Raw genomic sequence first — 13,965 nt, forward strand, 5'->3', positions numbered from 1 at the left:
GGAGGCCCAGTTAGAGGAAATGGATCCCTGGGGAGTCAGGTTGGGTGGCCTGGCTCTGTTTCCTGACTGCTGTAATCAATCCCTAACCCTCCCTCTGCCACAGCCTCCGCTGGGCTCACTGCCCTAGTGGACTAAACCTCTCCACCTCCCAAACCAGATAAAACAAACCCCTCTTCCCCTAAATTGCTTTTTGTCAAGTATCTGTTTTCAGTGATGGGGAAAGGAACCAACACTGACCGACAGATAACGGTAGGAACGGACTGGGTCCGCTGTGTCTTCGGACCAGGGTTACAGAGGACTCTGCACAGCGGAAAGGGCAGAGGCCAGTTAGTGCTGGGAGACAGGGAAGGACGGAGAAAATAAACAGGAAGTGAAAAGGATGGCTACCCTAGGTTAACAGTGTGCATCTGGAAACAAACAAACAAACAAAAAAACCAAAACCCAAAAAATGTGGTGTAGTGCTTTGAACTAGGATGTCTCCGTGAGGACAAACTACAGAGATTTTTACCTCTTTGCATTTTTCCTTTGGAGTATTGCAGCTGTGTTTAGCATTGTCTGAAGTTTTCATCTTCCAGCTCTGCCATTTTCTTCAGTTAGTCAAGCAGATATGCAAAGTCTTACACATAAAAGAACATACTGGGACTGGAGAGATGGCTCAGCAGTTAAGAGCACTGACTGCTCTTCCAGGGGACCCGGGTTCAATTCCCAGCACCCACATGGCAGGTCACTACTGTCTGTATTTTTTATTTCATTTTTGTGAGATGAAATCTTATCATGTTTCCTGACCTCAGGATCCCCCTGCCTCTCTCGAAAAAGAGCTAAAGGACACAGCGGCAGCTCAGTATGTTTGTTTGTTTGTTTCTAGCTGTGTAACTAAGGACAGATCTTTGCTGTCTGTTCTGTCTGCACTTTTGTACATTGTTTCGTATATTTTGTCCAGTTTTTTCATTGTTTCAAGTACAGGGGTAAATCTGGCTCTTGTCATCTAAGTGAAACAGGGAAGGCAGAGTCTGGAAAGATGGCTAAGCGGTTAGGAATGCTTGCTATGCAAGAGTGAGGACCCAAATTCAAGTCTCAGGAGACAGAATCAGGTGGGTCCTCGGAGCTCACTGACCAGCCAGCCTAGCTTAAACAGGAAGTTTCCAGTTCAGTGAGAGACGCTGTCTCCAGGCAGTAAGGCAGGCATGATAGGAGTATGGTGGCTGGAATGAGGGATGCACCCCGCAGTCTCAGGCATTTGAACCTTTGATCTGGCAGTTCAGTGGCACAGGAAGCTGAGGGGGTGGTGCAGCCTCGCTGGAGGAAGTGTGTCGCTGGGGATAGGTTCTGACCGTTAAAATCCTCCTGCCGTTCCCAGGTCACTCTCTCTGGTTTGTACTTATGGTTCAAGATGTGAGGGCTCAGCTGTCTGCTCCTGCAGCCATGCTTACAGCCATGTCTGCGGCCTGCTGCCTTCTCTCTCTCTCTCTCTCTCTCTCTCTCTCTCTCTCTCTCTCTCTCTCTCCCCCCCCCCAACCCTTATGGACTTCAAGCTTCTGGAGCATCAAACCAAACTAAACTCTGTTACAAGTTGCCTTGTCATGATGCCTTATTACAACAACAGAAAAGTAGCAAATACTGGGAGAACTATGCTGTGCTAACACGGAGCAGAGTGTGTGTGGGGGAAGCATATAGGCACATCAAGAGTATTGTGGTTACCCCGCATAAGTCAAGGAGGTAGCTCTTCAGTAAGCCAGGAAGGAGGAAGGAGTTGGACATTTAACTACTTGCTTCGTATAGGACTCTCTTAGGCTATTCCAAAGTTGTCATGCTCAGAGAACAATCACATAGAGTAGCTAGTTGGAAATTTTATATAATGCCCAATCATTTAGTTCAATATTGACAAATACTACATCTGGTTTTAGCTTGGTGTTCCCATCATAAATTAAAACTCCACCAATAAAGTCTCTTAACTGTAGCTTCACATAGGCCCTAGGAATATCATAGCTCAGGAAACTCAACAAATACAAGTAGTTACTAATTAGCCTGGGTCAAGGCAATGATGTAAAATAAAAAGGCAATGCTACTAATCTCAAGGGCTTCAAGAAGCAACTGAAAAGAATTTTGATTAAGGAAGGGACATCCTTATTGGCCTTAGTGCATGATGTAATTTAAAATCAAAACTATTTTTTTTTTAAATTGGGCATAGTGGCATGCAACTGAAATCCTTGTTCTCAGGAGGCAGAGACAGGGGGATCACAAATTTTCAGCAAACCTGGTATACATAGCATGCTCTAGGTCAGCTAGAGTAATACGAGATCCTGTCTCAAAAAAATGAACACAAAAACAAAAGCCCAGCTTTGTGGTGCACACCCATAACCCCGGCCCAGGACAAGCCTCAAGATCCGATCTCAGAGAACCAAAGACTAAGATACAGCTCAGTGGAGGAACACTTTGCTTAGCATGTGGAAGTCTGTGAGTCTAATCCCCAGCAAGGATAAACAAGTGCTTTTTCAATTAAGAAGTGGCTAAAAGAATAAGTCTGTTTTCTCTCACTTTAGTACATTTTAGAAATATCTAGGGGAGGAACTAGAGAGATAGATAGCTCAGTGCTTAAAAGCTCTTTGTTGCTTTTGCAAAGAACTGGGGTTTGTTTCCTAGCATCCACATGATGGTTCAATACCATCAATAACTCCAGTTCCAGGGGGCCCTATGTCCTTTTCTGACCTCCACAGGCACCAGGCACACACATGATGTGCATACACACATGCAAGCAAAACACACACATAAAATAGATCTAATAAAAATATCTTTAGAAAGAAATATCTAGGGGAGATGTTTTTTAAACCCAGTGTTTAGACAACACGCCACAATTAGAATCTCTAGGGATAGGGCCCAGGCATACTATTATTATTATTATTATTTATTTATTTTGGTTTTTCGAGACAGGGTTTCTCTGTGTAGCTTTGCGCCTTTCCTGGATCTCGCTCTGTAGACCAGGCTGGACTCGAACTCACAAAGATCTGCCTGGCTCTGCCTCCCAAATGCTGGGATTAAAGGCGTGCACCACCACCGCCCGGCTTTTTTTGCTTTTTTGAGACAAGGTTTCTCTGTGTAGTTTTGGAGCCTGTCCTGGATCTCACTCTGTAGACCAGGCTGGTCTTGAACTCACAGAGATCTGCCTGGCTCTGCCTCCTGAGTGCTGGGATTAAAGGCGTGCTGCCCGGCTCCAGGCATACTTTTTGAAACTGCTTGACTAATTCCAACATGCAGCCAGTGTGAGAACCATTGAATTAAATTTCCTAATAAGCACGTTTGATATATGAACTTCAATTAGATCTCAAAAGTTTTTTTTGTTTTGTTTTGTTTTTTTTAAAATACGTCCATAAAATACAGGTACTCACTGGGCGGTACATTAGATTTAGTATTTTAGATTTTTTTCGATTTCTTTTAGATTTTTAGTACTGGAGATCATCCCAAGTGCATATTGGACAAGTACTCCACCACTGAGGTCCTCCCCAGCTGTGGTGGTCTGAACGAGAATGTTCCTCCCACATGCTCAGATGTTTGAATACTTGTTCACCAGTTATTGGCACTCTGGATAGACTTAGGATGTGTGGCCTCACAGCAGGAAGTACGTCACTGGGAGGTTTAAAAGCCATGTGTCATCCCCGTTCACTCTGTGTATTGCTTGCGGTTCCAGATGTCAGCTCTCAGCTGTTCCTACAACCATGTATGCTGCCTCCTACCACAGTTCCCTGCCCTGATGGACTCTTATCCCTCTGGAACTGTAAGCCCCCCGCCCCAAATCCCCACCACCACCGCAAAAAAAAACAAAACAAAACAAAAAAAAAAACTCCTCTATTAGTTGCCTTGGTCATGGTGTTTTTAGCATAGGAGCAGGAAAGCAGCTAATATGCCAGATAATACTTACTCCTCTTTTGAAGGGTTAAAGTGAGGCAGGTGCAGCAGCACATGCCTGTCATCTGAACACTGGAGAAACAGACTTCTTGGGGCTTAAGTTTTTCTGTGTCTTCCTGTTTCTTCAAACGCTGAGCAATCCTCTTAGAACCTCTGAAGTGATCCAGCCCAGACCTTTAGCAGCTCCAGCCAGGTTCAGACATCTCTGCCCGTTGCTTTGGGCAAGTATTTTGTTTCTGATTTCTGATTTTGATACAGGGTTTCATTATGTAGCCAAAAGTTTCCTTTTGTTTGTGATCCTCCTGCCTCAACCTCCCAAGCTTCTTTCCCCGGCTCTGGTTTCAGGGACAGGGTGGGTTTCTTTCGCTGGACTCTTTACCCCACAAGCATATGCCATTGTGCCTGGCTAGAAAATGGCTTAAATGTTTTTGGTATTTGTTTGTTTGTGTAGGCCAAAGGACAACTTAAAGGATACAATTCTCCCTTTTCTTCTGTGTGGGTCCTAGGGATGAAATTCAGGTTGCCATGCTTGGCAAATGCCTTTTACTGGTGAGCCATCTTGCCAGCCCATTTAAACTTTTTAAAAATGATGTCTATCTGCGTGTATCTGTGTGAAGGTATGTATACGAGGATGTAGTTGCCAATGGAAGCCAGAAGAGGACATTGGATCCCCTGGAGCTGGAGTTATAGGTAGTTAAGTTGTAAACCACTGCACCGGGATGCTGGGAACCAAACTCAGGTCTTCTGCAAAAGCTCTTATCTGCTGAGCCATTTTTTTCAGCCTCATGTTGTTTCTTTTAATTGTGTGTGTGTGTGCGTGCATGTGCGTGCGTGCGTGCGTGCGTGCGTGCATGTGTGTGTGTGTGTGTGTGTGTGCACACCCACACACCCACATGGGTGCATATATGCCATGGGATACCTGTGGAGGTCAGAGGATAACTCTTAAAAGTTGGTTCTGTCCTTTCACTGTGGGCTCTAGAGATCCAACTTAAGGCATTTGGCTTGCACAGCAAATGTGTTTTTACCCACAGCCTTGTTTGTCTGTCTTTATGGGTTTTGACACAGTGTTTCTCTATATAGCTCTAGCTGTCCTGGAACTCCTTCTGTAGTCCAGGTTGGCCTTGAACTCAGCAATCCACCTGCTTCTGTCTCCCTGCTGGGATTAAAGGTGTGGGCCACTAGGCACAGTCTGCTGTTTCAAAGATACTGTTACGAAGTTACAGACCACCATAGATAGGAAGCCAGATCAGAGTCCTTTATTAATCTGTGACTGATGTCAGACTCGTGCCACAAAGAACTCTTGGCCCCCAAGTTGAGTACCACAGAGTTTATAAAGACAAAACCACATTACATCACACCAGGTACAGGCTAGGGGAGTTTTTACATCAGGGTTATTACCCAGCAAGCAAGGAGGAACTCTTTGTCTACTGTGGGATGTCTTTCTGTATGCTGTGAATATGTGTGGCCCCCATTGGACAATAAATTGAGCTGTTTTGGCCTATGGCGAGAAAGCTTACAGCCAGATGGGAAATCCAAGCAGAGATACAGAGATATGGGCAGAGTCAAGAAAGACACTAGCTGCCACCAAAGGAGCAACAAGATGCCAGCAGACCGGTAGCACCACAGCCGCAGGGCACCATATAGATTAATAGGAATGGGTTAATTTAAGATGAAAGAGTTAGCTAGCCAGAAGCTGAAGCCATAGGCCATACAGTTTGTAATTAATATAAGCCTCGAGTGATTATTTTGTAAGTGGTTGTGGGACCTCGGGGCAGGGTGGGACCAGAGAAATTTCCATCTACACTTGTCTGTTAAACATTTGACAAGCTTCATTTCTCAGAAGATGGGAGAACCCTACTTTATTCTGGCAAGCAGATGTGGATCCAGAGGGGAGCAGGTGTGGAGTCAGGGTAGCCTGGCCTCTCCTGAGCCATTTCGATGGGGTTTCAGTCTATATCCAAGGCTGGCCTCGAACTCATAGGAATCTTCTTATCTCAGCCTCCCAAGGCCTGGAACTACAGGCTCAAGTTTAGAACATAGATTTTTTGATGGCAATTGATTTCACAAGTCCCACCACGGCCCCTAACCAACAGCGCCCCCTCCTAGGGATCACCACCAAGTGAAGACGAATATCCAGAAGCATGTGTAGGGATCCCTACTCAGATGGTACCTCTGAGGGGACACCTTATACCCCTGGGCTCTAATGTCCTTCTCCAGGCAGTGCACAAAGTCCTCCGTCCCAGGGCCTGCCTTCCAGGGCCCAAATTTGACAACGGGTGTCTTTTTGGCCTCCAAGATATGCAACGGCTCCGCACACTTGGCATCCTCCTCCTCCGTGTGCACCACACACACCACCACCTTGGACGAGCGCATCGCCACGGCCTCTGCCCGAGCCAGGTGCAGCAGGACCTCCAGGTTCTCTCTGTAGTTTGGCACTCCCAGCAAGAACTGCATCCGGGCCACTTGCTCCCCAAAGATCTGTGGCATATCCTCCAGCATCTTGACCAGAAGATGGATTTGGTAGAACTTAGCCTCACGGTAGACCTCAGGAATGTGCTCTTTGGGCACCTGCCCGGTGCGTAGGTAGTCCAAGAGAGGCCCAAAGTAGGTGCCGGGACGATCGATGAAGAAGCGGCCCTGTGCGTCTTTGTAGTGTCTCGCTGATCTGGATAGTATCTCTGGGAACTTGGAGCCTGGGTGTTTCATCAGGGTGCCCATGGTGGTGGTGTAGAACTGCCCTCCTACATTCAGCTCCACGACCTGCAGACACAAACAGCAGAGTGAACCAACAATGCACACACGTCCAGGAGACACACCACTACAACTTATTAGCGGATGTGCTGGCTGCTGCTACAAAAAAAAAAAACCCACCCCCCACCCCCCACCCCCCAAAAAAAACCACCTCTGTGCAGTGTTAAAGGTTCAGGCTGGATTTCCAACCTGGATCTAAGCGCAAGTCGGTGGGGGCCAGTGATGGGACCAGTCCTTCAGTCTGATGCAGGTTTATGACCTCATTCTCAGCCTGTCTGTTGCACTGCCTATTACAATTTAAGTACTGTACTGGAATTAGGAGAGCCAAAGGCAACCAAGTTGCTGGAGGAAAAAAAAAAGCATTGAGTTGCCATGGCAACAAGTCCTTCAGGGGTCATTTCAGAAGTCTAAAGAGGAGACAACAGGAGAAGCGGGACCCAGACCGTACAGCTGAGGAAAATAAGCTCAGGGACCCAGACTGTACAGCTGAGGAAAATAAGCTCAGGGACCCATGTCCTCCGGCCTCCCCTCAACTTCAAGGCCCCTTGGCAAGGCTGTTGGGTTAACCTTGAGGTCACCGCTATGAAGCAGGCAGTTAGTCAGGGAGCACAGACTGACCTTGAATAAATCAGTGTGTTGGCATATCCGTTCCGCAGGAGCTCAGCTCCTGGGTCCCCTCCAGGCCCTCCTATTACAGATGAAGAAAACCCAGAGAAAAAGACTCACAGGACGGGGAAGCAATGAGTGCAGCTAGGATCACATGCCCATCAGTTGCTCTAACTCACGTTAGGGTGGGTGTCCAGCCCACCCCAACTCCTGCCTCACTGCAGCCAATATTAGCTCCATGCCCGGAAGTTCACTGTCTTTCTCTACCTTAAGCTTCGGCCTCTAGCAAGTGTAGAACAAAATCACCCACTGCACTGCTCCCTCCCTTTATCCACGGCAGGCAGGGTCCCAGGGCTGCAGGACTTCAATCTCTTACAGCTTACCTTCCTATCACCGAGTCTACCCATCTATCCATCTATTCTTCCTTCCTTCCTTCCTTCCTTCCTTCCTTCCTTCCTTCCTTTCTTCTAATCCTTCTGGTTTTTTGAGACAGGGTTTCTGTGTAGTCCTGGCTGTTCTGCAACTTGCTGTTAGACCAGGCTGGCCTTGAACTTAGCGATCCACGTGCCTCTGTCTCCCAAGTGCCTGGATTAAACGCATGTGTCACCATGCCTGGCAAGTCTACCATCTCTCAAGTTAGTTCCCCAGGCGCCTTCCGGAAGGGTGGTCTCATGACCTATTGTGACTTGTAGAGCTACTGTTACAGTAGCTGCTCCCTTGGGATCCCCTGTTTGTCCATCCTCCATTAGACCATGAGGTTTAAAAGGGGACACATTCCTACTCCATATACATCACTAGTACCCACTAGCAGGCCTCAGCACACCAGAGGCACTCAAGAATGCCTGTTATATTGAATGAAGTTCACCATGTCCCGATCCACAGCAGAACCTGCTATTCTGATAAACCCAGGTCTTGCTCTACCTGGTATCAGGTTCAGTGCTGGCTCTATGCATGACCTTCGCCCAGGAACTCATTCAAGCCCTTCTTGAGCAGGGAAGATGAAACACCCTGAATGTTGAACACCTTGACACCAGGCAGGTAGCTTTGAAAACAGCCAACAATGACATCCTCCTAACACTATTGGAACGAGCCACTTTGCCTGCTGCTGGGCCTGCTCTCTCTCCTTACTCAATCCTGATGAGAATGAGAATTTTATTCTCTTAGCGTGTACCCAGACTTACTACTGTTAGGTGCTAAGTGAGGTGGGCACCTTTAGGGGCTAACTTCTACACTAAATGGGGGTAGGGGAGTAGGGGGTGGAGGTGGAGGGGGGGCGGGAGTACCCCCTACTTAACACACCCTCAAAGTTGTCCTTTCTTTTATTTCAACTAAAACTCTGGAGAGATGCATTGGGTTTTCTGATAGGCAACTTCTATGACACCGAGTGAGCATGTCCTAAAAGAGTTCATGTTGGCCATTCTTTTTTAAAAGAGAGTCTCCAGATGCCCCAGAAAGATTGTAGGTGTGTGCTGTGGAATTCAGTTAAAGAATGATTATTATTATTTGTTGTTGCTGTTTTGTTGGCAGTGCTGGGGTTGAGTCCTGGTCTTCCTAGTAAGCTGTCTCTACCACTGAGCCACATCCTGGGCCTAACTGGCCTCTGTAACAGTTGAGCATGTGATCTACGAACTAAAACTGAGTATGTGCTTTCCTGTATGGACATATATAGACGTCTTCAATAAAATGCCCACCCTTCTTCCTTTTTGGGGTCTACTACAGCTGTGAGAATAGCTCCCGTGTTAGCCTCATTCACTTCAGTTAATCTTTCTTTTCCTCCTGGCTTTGCGCAGCGCAGCAAACCCGGGTTGTGCTCGCAAATCCTCTCACTCAGTCCACAACAGAAGGCAAGCTGGGCACTCTTTGGGGCAGAGACAGCGTGCTGGAGCTGGTCAGGCTACTCCTCTCAGGTGGCAGAGTAAAGGGACTTACCGAAGTATCCTCCCCACGCCAACCCCACCCCCGGACAACGCCAAGCCAAGCGGGGAGGGGGGATCTCAGAGGGGACACACACAGGAACTAAAGCAGACTAAGTGAAGTGAGAGCCAGGGAAGAAAAAAGCAAATGAAAGACTGCCCAGAGCTTGGTGGAGAGGAGGCGGGGACGCACAGGTATCAAAGGAGTTTACTGACAGGTGGAAAAAAAAAATGCTCCCCGGGGGCGGAGGTAGGGACTATTGGAGGGTGGGCGAACGAAAATGGACCGGAGTTAGGAAAGCGTGCAGCCGGGGTTGGGGGTGGGGCGTCCAGGACACCCGAGTAGCCACTGCTCAGGGGCGCACTTACAATGTCCGGGTCGGAGCACACGATCCGGGGCTCCGGGCTGTGCTCCTTGAGTTGGTTTGCGGGCAGAGACTCCTGGCTGGCCTCCTTAGCTTGGTTTGCCGGCAGGCTCATCCTGGTGGGAAAGGACAGCTCGCACTGACTACCCAGCACAGCCTTGGGTAGATAACTTATGGGCGGGAAACACGGTCCTGCCACGTGTCGATAACTTCCCAGCCGGAGAGGCTCGTGACTCCCCGCCCCTGAGAAACTCTACAGCTATTACGCCCCCCCCCCCCCCCCCCCCCCCCCGTCTTTTGTAAAACACCCGTAGTGCTTATTTAGCTGGGTTAAAAGCGCTCTGAGATGTGGAGCGTGGACTCCATGGGTTCTGTGGGCTGTCATCAACTTCGAGTAACCTGTAACTTCTCCCGGCTCTCAGAGGGTAGAGTGTCAGACCAGAGACTACAAAATGGTAAATTAGAAGAAAAAAAAAGCTGCACTCAAAGGCAAGTGCTGTGAAACTTACCTGTTTCGTTCCTTAGTTCTGAGTGAGAAAAGTCTTCTCTAAAACATATTTACACTACAAGAGCCCAATATGTACACTACAGGAGCCCAGTATGGTCATCAACAGAGACAACAACCATAAACTTAATTCAAACGAAACTGATAAGATAGTGCAATCACACACTCAGCAAAGAAAATAAAACCTGAGAGACTGGGGTGTAACTCAGTGGTAACACATTTGCTTAGCATGTATAAAGTCTGGGTTTGACCCTCCAGAAACACACACACACACACACACACACACACACACACACACACACACACACCATGAGGAAAGAAGAGAGGAAGGAGGGAAGGAAGGAGAAAGTGAAACCCTCCCGGAGTGAAAGTATAATCAAACCAAGTTTCAAAGAATGTACACAGATAGCAAGAGGTCACAGTCCCGAACCACAAACCACGAAAGGAAACAAAGAATCACAAGGAAAAGTCAAACAGAGCCGAGCATGAGCCCCTCAGACCCTGAGATTGCTAGGCATATGGTGTGAGCGTATTGACTGTCATGAAATAAATCAAAGGGGACATCAAAACATGGGCTGCGGGCGTGGCTAAGTGGTAGCGTCCTTGCCTAGCACACACCAGGACCTGCGTCCTAGCCACACATCTACAAAACCAAAACCCAACAGAAACCTAAACATGAGTAAAGAACAAGAAGATATATTTTTTTTTAAAGACTGGGGAGATTTTTTATTAGCCCAATAGAACCTCTAAAAGTGAAAACTTAAGTAGCTGAACTAAATCGTTACTGCAGTTTAGAAAGAATTAAACAAACAGTTGAAGGAGCAATGATATGTACTCTTTTTAACCCATAAATATGGGAAATAGAAGAGTAAATGCCTGAGATGGTAGGAAGACAGGAAAGGGGTGCTCTTCCTGGTTGGAATGTGAACTGGTGTGATCTTTAGACATTAATATGGCCGTCTCTACAAAAGAAAAGAAAAAGAACCCCACTCTTGGGAATCTACCTAACAGAATTTTAAAAAGCACCATTCTGAAGGGATATGTGAATGAATATATTTACCACTGATCTGTTTGCGTTAGCAAAATTAGACATAGTTAATAAATAGTTGACTAAATCACTGTCTGTCTTTGCCATGCAGTGTTAGATGTGTCTGTTAAAAAGAAAGGATAGGGGCCGGGAGATGAGCTCAGCAGTTAAGAGTTGCTTACTGTTCTTTTGGAGGACTAGTGTTTGGTTCCCAACACCCATATCAGGATGCTCACAACTACCTGTTATCTTCAGCTTCAGGAAATCTGATGCCCTCTTCTAGTCTACACACACACACACACACACACACACACACACACACACACACACACACGCATGCACCTGTGTGTGATTCTAGTACTTGGGAGGTAGATAGAGAGAGGACAAATAGATGGTCAGAAGTTCAAGGTCATCCTTGCCCTCAGTTACATAGCAAATTTTAGGCCAGTTTGCGGTACATGGAACCCTGTCTTGAAACAAACAAACAAATAAACAAAGAAAAAAGACAAGAAAAACCAAACAGGCCTGGAGAGATGTCTTGGTTGATAGAGTGCTTGCTTTACAAACACGAAGACCCTACTTCCACCCCTAGAAGCCATTAAAAATATTCAATATGACTTGACATGGTGGCGCACGCCTTTAATCCCAGCACAGAGAAGGCAGAGGCTGGGGATCTCTATGAGACTGAGGCCAGCCTTGTCTGCATAATGAGTTCCAGGCCAGGCAAAGCTCTACAGTGAGACCCTGTCTCCAAAGCAAAATCACAAGACAAAACAAAACAACAAGAACCAAACATCAACAACTCAGTACAGTGGTACAAGTTTGTCATCCCAGATCTGGGAAAACAGATCCAGGAGAATTCCTGGGCTCACTGGCTTGCCAAAACAAAGAGACACTGTGTAAAGGTAGACAGTGTTCCTGAGGGTGACCCCTGAGGTTGTCCCCTGGCCTCCACACATGTGCCTATACACGCAGTTCCACAAACATGCACACAGAATTGAAAATAATAAAATGGCTGGGCGGTGGTGGCGCACGCCTTTAATCCCAGCACTCAGGAGGCAGAGGCAGGCGGATCTCTGTGAATTTGAGGCCAGCCTGGTCTACAGAGACAGGACAGCCAGGATTACACAGAGAAACCCTGTCTCAAAAAACAAACAAACAAAAAAGAAATAAATCAAATGAAAAATAAACTAGTAAGTATTGTAGCAGTGGTGTGGTGGGAATCTGTGGTGAAAACCATAACAAGCATACACACCATCTCATGTGTAAGTTTGTATCTATGTGTATCGGTGCATTATATGAAGCACCAAATGCTGGTTAGATTTTTGTCATCATGGGAAGAGGGAACTTAACTGAGAAAATGCCACTGTCAGATTGGCCTGTGGGTAAGCTAGAGAGGGATTTTCTTTCTTGACGGTTGATGTGGAAGAACCTAGCCCACTATGGGTGATGCCATCCCTGGGCAGGTGGTCCTGGGGTGTATAAGAAAGCAAATTGGGCAAGCCCAGCAAAGCAAGCCAATTAAACTAAATGAACGTAAGCAGTATTCCTCCAGGGCTTCCGTTTCAGTTCCTATCTCCAGTTTTCTGCCTTGAGTTCCTGTGGTGGCGAAGGAGAGAAAGTTTTGTTTTGTTTTTGTTTGTTTGGTTGTTTTTTTTAGACAATGTCTATATAGTCCTGGCTGTCCTGGAACTCACTATGTAGACCAGGCTGGCCTCGAACTCACAGAGATCCGCCTGCCTCTGCCTTCCGAGTGCTGGGATCAAAGGTGTGTGCTACCATGCCCAGTTTGAACGCTGTCTCTTATTTAACACCTACAAATATCTATAAATATTCTGCAGGCGAGGAAACTGAAGCTTGAAGAAATTAAATGAAGATCATTTGGATTTTCAGAGCCAAGTTTGAACTCTGTGACTGTGATAGTCAGCTAGACAGACCTTAGGAGGACCTTGGAACTGGGCCTCTGGACATGTCTGTGGATGAGTATTTTGATTACATTGAAGTAAGAAGATCCACCCACTATGGGTGGCACCATCCCCTAGGCAAGGGTTCTTCAACTGTATAAGATTGAGAAATCAGCTGGTCACTAGCCCAAATGTGTCCTGTCATTGTGCCTTTCCCCACTATTATGGACTGTGACCTGAACTGTGTTCCAAATAAACACTTCCTCTTTTAACTTGCCTTTGCCAGAGAATTTTATTAAAGCAATAGAAAAGTTACTATGACAAGGACTTTTCTCTCTCAACAGTCCTCTCTCTTGACCATGCAGAATTAATTGCTTTGTTTCAGAGTGTATTGGTCCATTTTCTGTCACTACAGCCAAATTTCTGAAGCAAGATGTTTTATAAAGGAAAGAGATTTATTCAGCTCACAGTTTTTGGAGGATGAAGGATCAGAAGTCCCTTTCGATTCAGTCTCTGATGAGAACTCCCCTGACTGGATCACATTATGGTGCATGGCATCAAGGAAACATGGGAGAGAGGGAGAGAACACATTTCAAATCAAATCCCAGAGAGAGACCAGGCAAGGGTCAACAACAACCTCCTACAAGGAGGCCCTACCTTTTAAAGGTTCAGCCACCTGTTAACACCACCACGCTGAGGACAAAGTTTCCAACACATGAAATGGCATATTCTCATACCATATCCAAACCACAGCCACAGGCAAGGTCTGTGCCTCGAACACCATCATTCTGCAGAAGTGTCCAAGCCATGTAGAGGGGCCTATGACCTCCCAGAGTCATGCTTCCCTGCTTTACACTCCACAAAGCACTTGGCTTTAAGCAGCTTGACCCCCAGAGGGATATTATATGGCATAGACTCGGAAGACTCCATGGCGAGGCAGAGTTCTCAAGGGTCTTCAACCTGGAGCGGAGGGCTCAGCACTCTGAGGAACAGC

General features: G+C 46.8%; 1 protein-coding gene across 1 annotated transcript; it reads right to left on the reverse strand.

The window, feature by feature from the left end:
* Positions 1 to 5,620: 5,620 nt before the first annotated feature.
* Positions 5,621 to 9,750, reverse strand: Kctd14 (potassium channel tetramerization domain containing 14). Its single transcript, XM_028877425.2, has 2 exons — positions 9,540 to 9,750; positions 5,621 to 6,660 (listed from the first exon to the last, which is right to left on the reverse strand). Exons 1-2 carry the CDS (start codon positions 9,648 to 9,650, stop codon positions 6,010 to 6,012), a joined length of 762 nt encoding a protein of 253 aa, XP_028733258.1. The 5' UTR covers positions 9,651 to 9,750; the 3' UTR covers positions 5,621 to 6,009.
* Between the last annotated feature and the right edge of the window lie 4,215 nt (positions 9,751 to 13,965).

The sequence above is a fragment of the Peromyscus leucopus genome, chromosome 1 (assembly GCF_004664715.2).
Source record: "Peromyscus leucopus breed LL Stock chromosome 1, UCI_PerLeu_2.1, whole genome shotgun sequence".
Lineage (NCBI taxonomy): Eukaryota > Metazoa > Chordata > Mammalia > Rodentia > Cricetidae > Peromyscus > Peromyscus leucopus.

Coding starts and splice junctions, on each gene's coding strand:
- Kctd14 (XM_028877425.2), bottom strand. CDS start 9,650: ATGAGCCTGCCGGCAAACCAAGCTAAGGAGGCCAGCCAGGAGTCTCTG. Junction 6,661..9,539: donor TGTGCTCCGACCCGGACATT/GTAAGTGCGCCC, acceptor TTGTGTCTGCAG/GTCGTGGAGCTGAATGTAGG.